At 33.3% G+C, this 13,781-nt stretch overlaps 1 protein-coding gene across 2 annotated transcripts in view; it reads left to right on the top strand.

Moving 5' to 3' along the window:
- LOC149804161 (centrosomal protein of 41 kDa-like) overlaps positions 1 to 13,781 on the top strand; it is an 81,225-nt gene that overhangs the window by 5,291 nt on the left and 62,153 nt on the right. Inside the window, exon 1 of one of the 2 annotated variants that reach the window (XM_089954141.1) lies at positions 8,524 to 8,966. The exons of the other annotated variant lie outside the window; for it this stretch is intronic. Coding sequence (XP_089810267.1) covers positions 8,840 to 8,966 — 127 coding nt within the window. The 5' untranslated portion in view covers positions 8,524 to 8,839. Of the gene's footprint in view, positions 1 to 8,523; positions 8,967 to 13,781 lie in introns of those variants that run through there. 2 annotated transcript variants of the gene reach the window in all.

Raw genomic sequence — 13,781 nt, 5'->3', positions numbered from 1 at the left:
CTGATTATGTAAATATTTACATGACAAACATAAAATAATCTGATTTACAGATTTTAACCTGACTGCCATAATGGCCCTTATATTGGCCCTTATATGGAGCAAAACTCATAAATTAAAGCTCCAAATTAGACTCTGCTTTAGTATGAATGAAAGGATCGATATAAGCCAGTTAATCTTCTTTTTGACATGGATGAATTGGCACAGTGTCCATTCTCTTTTTCCAGATATAGTATATTTTACTAATAACAGTAACAGACTTTATGGTGTTATTAAAATTTAGCTCCACTGGCTCGTTATGTTTAAGGGAGGCCATTCAAGTTAAGGTAAATGATTATACCTAATAGCAGTTATTTCCCTTTCTTCCACTGATGGACAAATTTCACATTTAGAGCTTTTTTTTTACAAAATAGAAAATGATTTACAAGCAAGAAACCAACATCTCAGGGTTGTAACAAAAATTATATTCAACTTGAAAATAGTTTTGAAAATACAAAAGTCTGAAGATCAATATCATTTCTGAAATCTCTTGCCACATGACAATCAAATTTGAACCATAATGATTCAGATAATTAATATTTTCTCACTGTAGTATGATCACTATTGCTATTTTAAAAATATTTTTGTTAGTATTGATAAAAGGTAAATTTCAGAATGAATATTCTGGGAAGAGGAAAGTCAGCATGCCCCCATTCCTGCGAAAAAGGAGCGTCTGAAGGAACTGAAATGTTTCCTGTAGTTCGTTTTCTTTGCAATTAGATGGTTATAGTTCTGTCCTGACAGAACTTAAAATGCAGAGCCTTCCAGGGGCTTTGACCCTGGAATTTCTTCAGGAGTTTCATCCCACAGACCCTTTGCCTACTGGTTTACCCCTACCCCACCCCAAAATGAAATTTTTGGATCCACCCCTATGGGCCAGTTAAATAACATGACCTACCTTAAAGAGTAGCTGCAGATTGATTATTCTTGCAACGCATGTCCACCAGCCACTTGTTGGGAGCATAGTAACTCTTAAATCCAAGATAAAGTTTATACTGCTATACCTAGAAAAAACACTTGCCACACCATCATGATATTAACATATCAACATTAACATTATTTATATAAAAACTGTAAAATATCACACATACATGTAGTAGAATATGTATTGAAATGGATGTTTGTTCAGTGATCTTAAACTTTCCTGGTTATCAGGACACCAGATGGAAATTTTTTCTGACAACAGAACTACCGTTTTTCATGTTATTTTTCGTACATAATTTTTTAAAAATTTTAGTGTACAAAATAATTATATGTAAAATAAATATTTATCTTTTGGCGGTACTGACAGTGTACGAAAAATAAAGGGATCATACCTGAACAAGTTCTATGGAACACAAGCTACTCGACAACCTAATGATACATACATACAAAGTAAACATATATTTTCTGTCTCATTCTGCTCTCAACTCAGGAGTCTAATTACAATAAAAATAAAAATACTCAAAGATTTATGTTGTTTTTAGTGAATGAGAGAGAGAGAGATGATTATGTCTCAGCATGCAAGCTCATCTTCATTTAGAGCATATGTAGCTGTTACGTTGTGTAATTTTGGCAAAATGATTAAGATGGTTTGAACATGTATTAGTTATAGGTATTATTTATTGGTAAATTGTTTGCAACGATATGAGACCACATTGTCAAGACATTAAGTGCAACTTGTATTTTTACAGCAACAATAATCTCATTATCAAATTGCAATAAAAAACAAAGAACTTGAAATCACGTTGTAGTTAATGCATGCAAGCACGCATGCGTATTTGCAGTATGATTTGGGGGGGTCACATGGCCACCTTGACCTATGCTGTGGACACCTATGCTTATGCACTAATCATTGTATTTTCTCACCAACAATTAATTATTAATTTTGTAAAAACAAAATGGCAATACGCTATTTTTGATAATTTTTGCAAACAGAAATCTTCTTAGTAGAGATTTTATGTCCGATAATTTAATGGATTTTTTCGAAAAATACTAAGTGATATGTATGAATAATTATGATACATTTAAATAATTATTATTTTGATAACTGGATTATGTACAAAAAATTAAAGAGTACAGAAAAATACATGAAATACAGTACTAACAAAAGCCTCCTTGATTATGCAGAGTAAATGAATCCCGATTTAGTCATTAAGGTAGATAAATTGGTGAAGTACCTTAATACTGTTTCAATAGCCAACTGATGTTCATGCCAAAATCTTGTAACTGCTAGGCTGAAGAACATAATTTTTAAAATCAAATTGTCTAATAGCTGGCTTCCTATGATTTGATTTTATAGTATTTTTGAAGTTTTCTCATCAGAAAATGAAAAATGGAAAACAATTAGATGTCTTATGGTAATATCGCATGTCTCTAAATTCCGTGGCAACTAATGTGATTGTATCCATTAAAAATAAACTGAACATCGCAATGCCCTTGGTGAAATGTCCATGTTGATACATTTTCATTGATGTGTATTTCAGAACTGACTGCATGATTTCTGTTCACAATTATGGCACTTGGTGACACATTATTGTACTCTCTTACTTTGCGGGATGTTAAATTTTCATATTTTACTTTGTCATGACACTCACTATAATTAACTCACACAGAAATTTCTCTATATTCAGTAGTCAGAACCTGGATACGACTATTTCTACTCTCTGTGCAAGTGGAGCTTTATTAGGCAACCTACATTAGTTATTAATTATGACAACATTGTGACAACAATATTCTACAACATGACAATTCTCCAACATAGCAGACAAGCATTTGTGTGGCAAACTGTACAATTTAAAGACCACAAAGCTCATTTTATTGGAGGTTTTTTAAGTATAGAACTATCTGACAATAACAACTTTTATATTCCTTTGAGTCCTCAGTTACAATTCTGTGTAATCAAGGTTGCTATAATTGCAGTTTATATGCATTTTATTCTACATTGTTGAGATTGTGACATTTCTGTTCTTGGGGGCATACTCTCAAAGGATCCTGAAGTAACTTTGGAATCAACATAAAACCTGACCAGCAAGAAATTCCTTTGCACCATAGTGATATTTCTTTCTCATCTTGATTTTATTTTCCTGGCTGTATCCAAGAAAACAATTTAATAATCATTATTCATATTTGAAATAAAAGTAAGTAATTCAGATATTATTTTTAAGCAATGATGTACATGCATTTGCTCATTATTTGCAAAAGAACAACATTTTAATGCAGCCGTTTTTAAGGAATTACCAGGCAGATTTGAATGGCTTCTGCATTTTATATATTTCTAATCAAGGATCTTGATTTTCTGTGAAATCAAAATTAAAACATTGGCCTCTCGGATAATTACAGTTAAAGTTATGCATAAAAGTGATGTAAAATCTGTGTAATTCACTAGCTACCGTAATCAATAAATGTCTTTTGGTTTCAGTTTTAATAAAATTATCAGCTAGCCTACGACTGTATTTGTTTAGGCAAGTATACATTGTAAAATTCAATGAGCAGTCCTGCTCTTTTGCATCCATCAGACATTCTGTCAAATTCATTGAGCAGTCCTGCTCTTTTGCATTCATCAGACTTTCTGTCAAATTCATTGAGCAGTCCTGCTCTTTTGCATTCATCAGACTTTCTGTCAAATTCATTGAGCAGTCCTGCTCTTTTGCATCCATCAGACATTCTGTCAAATTCATTGAGCAGTCCTGCTCTTTTGTATTCATCAGACATTCTGTCAAATTGAGTGAGCACTTCTGCTCTTTTACATTCATGAGACATTCTGTTTATTATTAGGCTCATTAAAACTTTATGTGTATTAACTTTAAAGTGCTCAAAAGTATTTTTATGTATTCTGTAATATATAAATTTCTTATCTTGGTGGACTTTCTACAATATAAAATTTACCTTTCAATATTCATTAGCAAAATACATCATGTGTCAGAAACTTTAACTACATATTTCGTATCAGCCACTACTGATGTGGAAACTTGAACCTGGTAAACTTGCCATTGCTAGGAATTGCTTCCCGGAAGTGGCAGTTTATACTTTTATTATCTTTGATGGCAGAGAGCTCATAAAGGGATATAATTTGAAGATGCACTTACCAGGCATGGCTATATTCAGCTTCTAGTATGTTTTATCATAATCAGGTTTTCAAACAACAACAATAATAATAATAATAATAATAAATGTATTATTAGTAATATTATTTTCTCATAATGTTATAACATCTATTTATTCATGCTCTATTCTAGTACTAAAAATTTAAGGCAGAACCCCAATCCATGTAAAAAAAAAGGGAAGAATTTGGTAAATAAAGAGCAACTTAACATAAAAAGGTAGGATTATTATGCAGTATTTTTGTACTTTTCGATGCCACCTTTTTTTTAGAACTTGGCATGATTATTGCATTTGAGCTTGATAGAATTGACCTTGATGATTATTATACAAATTATTATTGCATAAGATAATGAAAAGTTCATTTTATTCAGAATTAATATCCAAGATAAAAGGTAAATCAAACAAAAGCAAATATATTGGGAAAGAAATGGGTATGATCTGTGTAAGTATGTAAGGGTTTTTGGCATCTCAAAACTTTTGAATTTTCTTTGAATTTTAATTTAAAGAAAGAAATTTATTCCGGTATTCTTGTAAAATGGGTGTCTTTTGTTGTAAATGACCAGTTTAAAATTGATAACTAAATGCCTCAATACTTTGTCCACAGAAAGTGTTATAGTGACAAAAGTCTAATCTGTTTAAAGAAAATGTAACTTAAAGGTTAGAGATTTATTATCTTCATTTACTGCACCAGGTTTTCAGGTGTTGATTTAATGTCATTTGACAGGTGAGAATATTTTCTTGACTTCATATCAGCAATTCATTGTCAGTTGACAGATGGGATTATTTTCTTTACTTCATATCTGCAAATGGCAAAATCTAGAGATACTGTTGCTTTCAACGTAAGCTGACAGGCAAGATTATTTGCTTGACTTTTTATCTACAAATGGCAAAACTTAAAGATACTGAAGAAAGAAGATGTCTCCAGTTCTTGAGCTGTAGAAAATAAAAGTATAGATCATTAATTTGAAATGTGTGCACATTTGTTTATTATTATATATATTACAATATATATAAAAAATATTCAGGTATTTCTGTTTTAATTTTCAACAAAATTTATTCCCATAAAATTTATTTACATGAAAATAACTTGATTAATCATCTGTAAACCAACTTTTTTATACACGACATGCAGGCTTAACTGTGTTTTTACATGATGTTTGATGTCCTAATTTGCCTGCTGAATATGCCAGTGTTAAGTAGGTGGGTCAGACTACAGTTTTTTTTTTAGTGTGAGTCAAATAGATATCCCTAGGGAGGGACTGTAGAATAATCTCTCCCATACCAAATGCATGCCATGTCATGAGTTGTTGGAATTCTGGAGCATGTATGTTGAACTTGGCTGAAATTAAATTTCAGGATTTCACTACATGAAATATATATTCCCCAAACCTGTAATAGTTGTTATATATTTGCTGATTTATTTATTTTGATTATTGATTAGTCAGGGCAAAGCTAACGCTAATCACTAATCAAGACCACCCTAGTCAATCTGGCCCCTGTGGCGATAAAAGGTGCAAAACCTGTCAACGTATGATAAAGACCATGACATTTTCTAGCACAGTGACTAGAGAAAAACTAAACATTCATGTTCCAAACAAAACGTGCAAAACAGAGAATGTCATTTATCTCATCACATGTAAGATCTGTAACCTTCAGTATGTTGGAGAAACTGAAAAGCTACACAAAAGGATCAACCTTTATAGACCTGATTGGATGACAAAGAAGATGCACAGAAGTCCGGTCGCAGAACACTTCTTCTCCCCTGGCCACACTTTTAGTGATGTAACACTTATTGCAATTGCTCCCAACCCAAACTGGAGTTCCCAGACCAGGAAAGAAAAGGAATCTTACTGGATATGCCACCTTATAACATTGAAACCAAGTGGTTTAAACCAAGAAGACTAGAAAAAGACAACCATACACAAATAAGCCGACACATTTTCTTTTAAATAACTCTCGAAATTTGCTTAATAGCCTATGACTACTATAACAATGAAATATCCAGGATATAATTTGTGCTTACATAAATTTACATAAAATAATGGCTCATCAATTTCTAGGTCAATACAAATATTTTCCAGTATCAGCAACAAGTTGTAATAAACTAGTTCTAACATAATAAAGTTAAAAGGTTTAATTCCTATAGAAACAGCCATGAAAAGTTTCGCAAACATAACCGTTTTTCTGTTGGGTTTTTTTTTTGTTGTTTTTTCTTGTCTTTGTATTGTATTGGTTCATGTGACGAATTATGAAGTCTTTTTGAGGGACAAATTCATATCTTATTTAGACTTTTTTGGTGGGGTAGATCCCATTGCAGTCTTTTCTGTTGTAAAATAAACATTTTCTTAAACATAAAATTATAAACTAATTTTTAATGGGCAGAGAATAAATACACATACTTGTTGTCCAAATTGTGAACTAAGTTTTAATGGGCTGAAAACACAGACTTGTTCTCAAATTTTTGAAATAATTTTTAATGGGCTGAGAATGAAGGCAAAAGCTTATTCTCCAGATTCTAATAAGTTTTATTCATGATGTCAGAAATAAAATTTACAATTCTTGTTTGAACTTCAAAACCCCTATGATCAGACCTTTCATGGTATAAATTGTAATGCAGAAGATATTATATCCTATAGGATGAATGATTTATTGTCCCAATTTACATTGATTTCTGGTATTTTTAAATGTATGATATTTGGCCCTGCTGTAATAGACCAGGAGAGCCCATGGATTGGCCTATAGTCCATCTATGGATTGGCCCATAGCTCATCTGTTAGCACAGATTTGTTATCGCTACTTCACCTAATGTGTTTGGAGGACTGCCATGTGGCTTCACACACAGTCATCCTGATGTCTGGTTGGTCCTAAATGAAAATGGTGCCCATCTGGTGTCCAATATGGCCACAGTGACAGTCATCTTGAAAATCTTACAGCGATTCCTCCTGAATAGAAAGTTATATTGACATAGACTTTTCACCAGAAATCTTTGTACGAGGGCTGGTTGGTTCAGATTGAAAATAGTGCCAATTTGATTTCAATTTGGCCACCATAGCAACCATCTTAAAAATCTTGTTAGTGCCAATTCTCCTGGATTTTCACCAAAAGACTTCTTATGATGTCTAGATGGTCTTAAATGAAAATGGTACCAGTCTGATGTGCAATATGTTCACCACAGCAGCCATCTTAAAAATATTGTTATTGCTGATTTTCCTGAATGAAGTTTTATTTACATGGAATTTAGATGCATGTGAACAAACCTCTAGCCACCTGAAAATGAATATTCCGAATAAATCAAATTTATTTCCCCATACTGATTGCTTTATGTCCAATTCCTATTCACCATGGAAATATCCCTGGAGGTTCCCCGGGCAACAGTTGCTAAAGCATGCACTTGGCATCCAGAGGTAAATATCAGGTCTGTCAAACTTGTCACATTTTTAAGTATGTATAATTTTCATTAACTTTACAACACATTTTTAGTCACATACGGTAAAAAAAAATATTTACTAAAGCAATGATTTTTGGGGCTTTAGATTTTTTTGTCTTGGTTAAAGGAAAAGAGGTGTTTGTAATTTTTTTTTTTTTAAGGGACTGATTGTATAACCTGTGTCTGAACTGTACAAATTAAAATTGATATTTTTTCTAAAGTTAAGGTGGCTGTACACACTAGTGCATGTTGACAAAGACCGTTTCTACTTAGAACTGTTTTGTGAACTGGACTAGACACATTCTGAGGTTTTTGAAGGTGAAATTATGGTTGCAACATACATTTTGTCATGAATAGATTGTAAACTGGATACTATTGCCAGGTTTATAAGGAAAGATTAACAGCTCTGCGTATTGTATGGGAAGTAACTTGTTTTAAATTGCACTGAATGAGATTTTACCTTTACAGTGGACGGAAACAGGCTTTTCATCTCAAGTCAGTCTGTTTGAATAAATCAGCTTTTATCACCACAGCATTCAAATCAAAACCTATTAATATCAGATTTACGGATTATCTGACATTACTGGTGCACACAATGTGATCAGCTGTGGGCATGTCGGTTATTTACATGACTTTGAATTTTGAAAGCATTCAGCAGACAAAGATTTTGGAGCAATTATTTATTATCACATTTTCACTTTCAGAATTTGTATATATTTAACTTTTCCCAACAAACATAGCAACCAATGTATGTACCCATATAGTCTAGTTTGGGCTTGGCTTTATTTCTTTCACATACAATGTCTGTCAGCCTAAACTGGCAGCCATCCTATACTCAGTTGCTGATTAACATCTGTAAGATTGCCAAAACAAGTTAGTATCCACTGCTTGACACTATAATAAGCCAGTGACTAGTAGAGCTAAGGTATACAGCTAGGGTATACTGAGGCTTTTAAAAGTCCTGAGTACCTACCTATAGTCCTTGGAAACTATTTTTCAATAGATAGGCAATATATAGTCTACAGTAGACTTGCTGATTGATTTTTTTCTAAGCACCTGCTTTCTATCAGGCAGTATTGTCCTTCACACTGTATTGATAAGAAATTGACCAGCTTGTAATTGTTCACACTGGTGCTGAATGACATATTACAAGATACTTTTTCAATTAGAAATAGATTGTTTTGACACTTGAGAATACATCTTTTGAATGCCTGTAATCGTTGGAGAATGTTCATGAGGCTGCATGTCTTCTAGAGAGTGAAATTGTTACAGTGCCAGTTTTAAAAGACAGTAATGCCAAAGAAAGGGAATCCAAGCCACAGTTTCAGCAATCTGACTCCTAGGAAAAATCCCCCAAGGATTAAATTATTTCAGCAAAAAAGACTTCAGTTGTATGAAATTCTGAATGATGCTGAAAAGGGTAAGAAAAATTATACTTAGTCAGTTATGTTGCAGGTTTAGTATTATTTTTCTTAAGTATTATTATTTTATTCATAGTTAAAGCTGTTACAGTGACCTCCTTCATATTACAACCACCTCTTTAGGAAGTTCAAGTACAGTAGATTTACTTTTGTAGATGCATAATAACATCATTCCCTCACTATGAGGCTTTCATTATAACACCATTTCTGTTATAAAATCATTATTTTCGTGGATCATATTTCATTATTAGTTTTAAATTAAATGTATAATATGCCTCATTGTAAGGTGGTCTTACTATTAGGCACTATACTCTGTGCCCTCATAAACAACATTATAATGAGGGAGTACTGTCTATGTATGTGATGAGAATCTGTTTATAAGGCCCCTTTCTGGCCAGTTGACAATCTGAGGAATAATGTTACACTCATCCTGATTTTCCAAGTTTCATGCTACAAAATCTTCTGTAGAATAAATTATCAAATTTAGAGCAAACTTGATAGGATCATTTGTTCGGACATGTTTTATTTAATTATTTCTGGAGAGGCTCCACTAGCAATGGTTTGGTTTCCATAGCAACCAGGTGGAGGTTGTTTTTTCCCACTTGATCTCTTGAACAAATGAGCCAGTTTTGATAAAACTTGGTAGAAATGTGTCTTATGATATTCTGTTTAAACATTGTGTTTGGGATATTTGGGATGAAGCAGCAGTGTTGCTTCCATAGCAACCAGGTGGAAAACCTATTTGCTATTTCTGTAGAAGGATCAACCCAGTTTCAGTCAATCTTGGTAAGAGTGTTTCTCGGGACAAGCTCTGTCAATGTGCCTTCCTTACCAGTGGTGTGGCTTCCATAGAAACAGGGTTGAATACCTACAAATGATACTTATCTCCAGCAAATATGACTATTACTAATATATATTTAAAAATTGATCAACTTTCTTTCCAAAACTTCCTTACCCTATCAGACTATATGTGATGGGTACATCTTTATAAACACCTTTCACATTTATATGGTTTAGCTTGAAATTTTCTCATCATTGGTGTCTTACAACCCAAAGTACTTGCATTATTATTTAATGGTCCTTTTAGATCAATATATGCTTGGTGACTATTATCAGTCCTGTGTAACCTCTTGTTTGCAACTTTCAGTAATTAAGAATTTTTAATTCAGTTCTCATTTATCTGGATGAATACAGCACCATAAATGGGAACTATTTCCAAAAATCATTCATAAATTTAATCTGTTTATCCAACAATTACCTTTATCAGGCATTGTGACTGGCAACCTTTTGTATTGGACAAATCAGGTTCTTGCTTAAATGATAATGATTCATTTTGTGCCTGTTCCAAAAAGTATTCTCCATCAGGTATGGATGAAACCCCACTCCCACCCCCATTCCTGTCTGGTCAGATTTGTTAAAATAATGTACGACCTATTAATCCCATTTCAATCTTATATTGACATTTAGAAATTGGAAACACCTTTGCAGTCCCCTAATTAGCTAAAAGTCACCATCAGGTCCTCAATAAAAGAAAATCTTATTTTTATCTCATTGCTTGTTTTATCAAGATAATGCAGTCCTATTTTGAAATGGGGGGGGGGGCTGCATATGAAATCCATTAACAGTCTGTTAGAAGTCCTCATGCAAATTACAATCTCATTAAAGTCACTTCACGGTCTCCATTCAATAGGGACTCAAATGCAGCATTGTACTCAGATCGTCAGCAAGGGCAGGTTACAGTAAAACATTTGTTTTGCATGGCCAAAGAGTATACAATTTATAACAGAAATATTCTCCTTTTTTTAACTCTAGATGTCATAGATCAGAGGAACTTATGGGATGGTCAATCATTCATCATCCATCCATCTGTTAGCTCAAGTTTTTAATCACTAATCCTCCAAAAACACTAAGAGGATTGCTGTGAAATTTTATACACACATTCAACCTTCAGTCTAGTTGGTCCGCAATGAAAATGGTGCTGCATGGACCTTCAGTATGGCTGCCATCTTGAAAATTTTTATATTGTTACAAACAAAGCCATATCGACATAGGGATTTCACCATAAGACTTCTTATAATGTATAATAATAATAATGACTTTATTTATAGAAGAAGCTCATTTGGTCAACTGACCAATCTTCCATGAGGTCTTCTACATTGATATTTGTACAAATATGTATATAATGCACAATTTTCACAAGATGAGGTGTCTTCAGACAGCTATTAAAAACTCGACAAATGATTCACTGCTACAATAAAATATGCACAAGGCTTTAAGGATGAGTACATACAGGATTCATACAAATTGTTAGCCTTAAATTAAAATGCTTATCTTACAGTGAAAATGACCATCATGGTGAATGTCTAGAAAATCTAAATATGGCTACTCCACTTAAACAGAAAGTTATTTTGAGATGGAAAAAGTTCTTATGGTGTCTATTTGATCCTAAATGAAAATGATGCAAACTGACCCTCAACATTTAAATATTATCTCTTTTACTCCCAAATGGATCACTGTATCAACTTGGGGGTTTTCACCAAGAGACTAGCATATACCAACAGGAGTTGGTCCTAATTGAAAATGGTGCCATTCATACATTCAGTATGTTTGCCTTGGCAACAGTCTTGTAAATTGTGCTGTCTCTACTTTCACTGAATAAAGGTGGCCCACTGGTCCTAGGTGCTTCTCCTTTATAAAATCACTGACATCTGACCTCGTTTCACATGGATTCAAGTCTAGGCTCAGCCATTGTAAACACCTTGACAATAGTTTCCCATGGGTCACTGGTTTTGTCTGGGGTTTTCCACAGTTCTCCTTCACCAGATATACTGGCCACATGATGTGTAGCTTTTCAGGCTTTAAACCCATCAGAGCAAAACCAAATCCCTGAATGGATGGTGATATTGACATGTGGTTTTCACCAATAGACTTCTAATGATATATTTTGATCCTGAATAAACATAGTGCCAGTCTGACATCCAGTATGTCCATGACATCAGCTAATTTAAAAATTGTGTGTGTGTGATTTGGGTTTTTAACATAGTTTTTTAAAAAATACAGTCATATCGCTATGATGTCTACAGTGTGGCAGTTTATAGTGATACCTAGCACAGGGGCATCATGTCACAGACATGTAGCATGATGTTCCACCATTATCCTGACACAAGGCCAACCAGTCCTAACACTATCCTCTTAATGCTGAGCACCAAGCAAGGCAGCTGTTATAAGTACCATTTTTGTAAGTCTTTGGTATGACTCGGCCGGGGATTGAACCCACAACCTCCCACATCTGAGGCAGATGCTCTTACCACTAGGCCACCAGAGTGGTCTTTTAAAAATTGTGTTATCACTCAAGAATATCAAAGATGGTCTCAACACTCAGTAGTTATTTGAAGAAATAGTCTTATCTTGATTTCCTGAAAATTCTTTTTGTCCAGTAGAGCTTCATTCCCATAGTTACCTCATGTAAATGGAATATGAAAAAGTAAAAAGGTGAATTCTTCAGCACTGTCATTTGGAACATCAGAATTTTTTTAAAAACCATTCTCTAAAAAATATACATTGTGGGAAATTTTTTCTTATGAATTCCGTGGCAACTAATGTGATTGTATTGATACTATACTTACACATAACTTCTGATAAGTTGTCAGAACATTGGAGCTTTTAAAAATTACCAAGTGCTTCAGGCCAGATATTTTTGTTTGTTTGTTTGGTGTTTTTTTCAAGTTGTGGACATCAGCAGTCATTCAGATATATAGTGGCAAGTATTCAAATGATTGATGTTTGAGTTAGTCTTCAAACGACTGTAACTGTCTTGAGAAATTACTTATATATCACATTGTCTGTAAAACAATGATTTCTTTCTTCGCCATTAAAATACTTTTTTGGTGGTATTCTTGATATTGAAGTTGTTTCATACAGATTATTTACATTGATAGCTTGTCTAAGATTTTTAGTATTATCATTGATTAGCTTTGCTTTGTCCAATCTGAATGCTTTATTCTGTTATCTGACCCCCTTATTTCTAATCTGCTCTGATCAGCCGCTGTAGACTTTTCTCACTGTCGTGTCATTATACTCTGGTTAACAGTTCAAAATGTTTACACAATTTCACGCACATGTATGTGGTTGTTCGTACTTGTATTTTAGGCTTGTTATAGTCAAATATCTGACTTGGATTAAAATAATCTTTTCTTGTGTGCACATTTCTTGATTAGATTAATACATTTTACATGTATTGTATATTCACATTCTTTCAGAATCAATATTTTACCACCCTGTAAGATTTTATTGTCATATCAACTCATTACCAACACCATCCTACAGTGTTATCTGAAATACTGAAAAATGAATTCTTATTCTTATTATCTCTCAAATTCTATGAATATATCAAAGCAGATTTCATAACAAGTTCAGTAAGTATCTTCATTTATCAATGTTTGACACATGTTTTCTCTTGTGTGTACCCACCTTAAGACCGTATAGACCTGGATCTATACCACAGGGAATGGCAATTTCCAAATGCAACTGTTGTATATAAGTACAATTTGTTGCTTCCCTAATGCAGTTTTATGTAAGTAACTCGGTTTTTATGTAGAATAAAGAACAAAAAGTAAAATTTTGATGTCATTTTTTTAATTTCATACTTGGCATGTTCATAGATCATGACGGATCAAGGTCTAAATCATACAGACAACTTACACTATCAAGCAAATGGGGATTTGCAGAAATGAAAGTTTGTAGGTTTTTTTAATATTGACTGTGTAGGGGGTTTGAATATTGACAGTATGTAGAGGGTTTGAATATTGACAGTG

Source organism: Sinohyriopsis cumingii, chromosome 3, assembly GCF_028554795.1.
Source record: "Sinohyriopsis cumingii isolate HCF-2022 chromosome 3, ASM2855479v2, whole genome shotgun sequence".
Classification (NCBI taxonomy): domain Eukaryota; kingdom Metazoa; phylum Mollusca; class Bivalvia; order Unionida; family Unionidae; genus Sinohyriopsis; species Sinohyriopsis cumingii.
The sequence above is the reverse complement of the archived record's forward strand: the minus strand, read 5'-3'. Positions and strand labels throughout refer to the sequence as shown.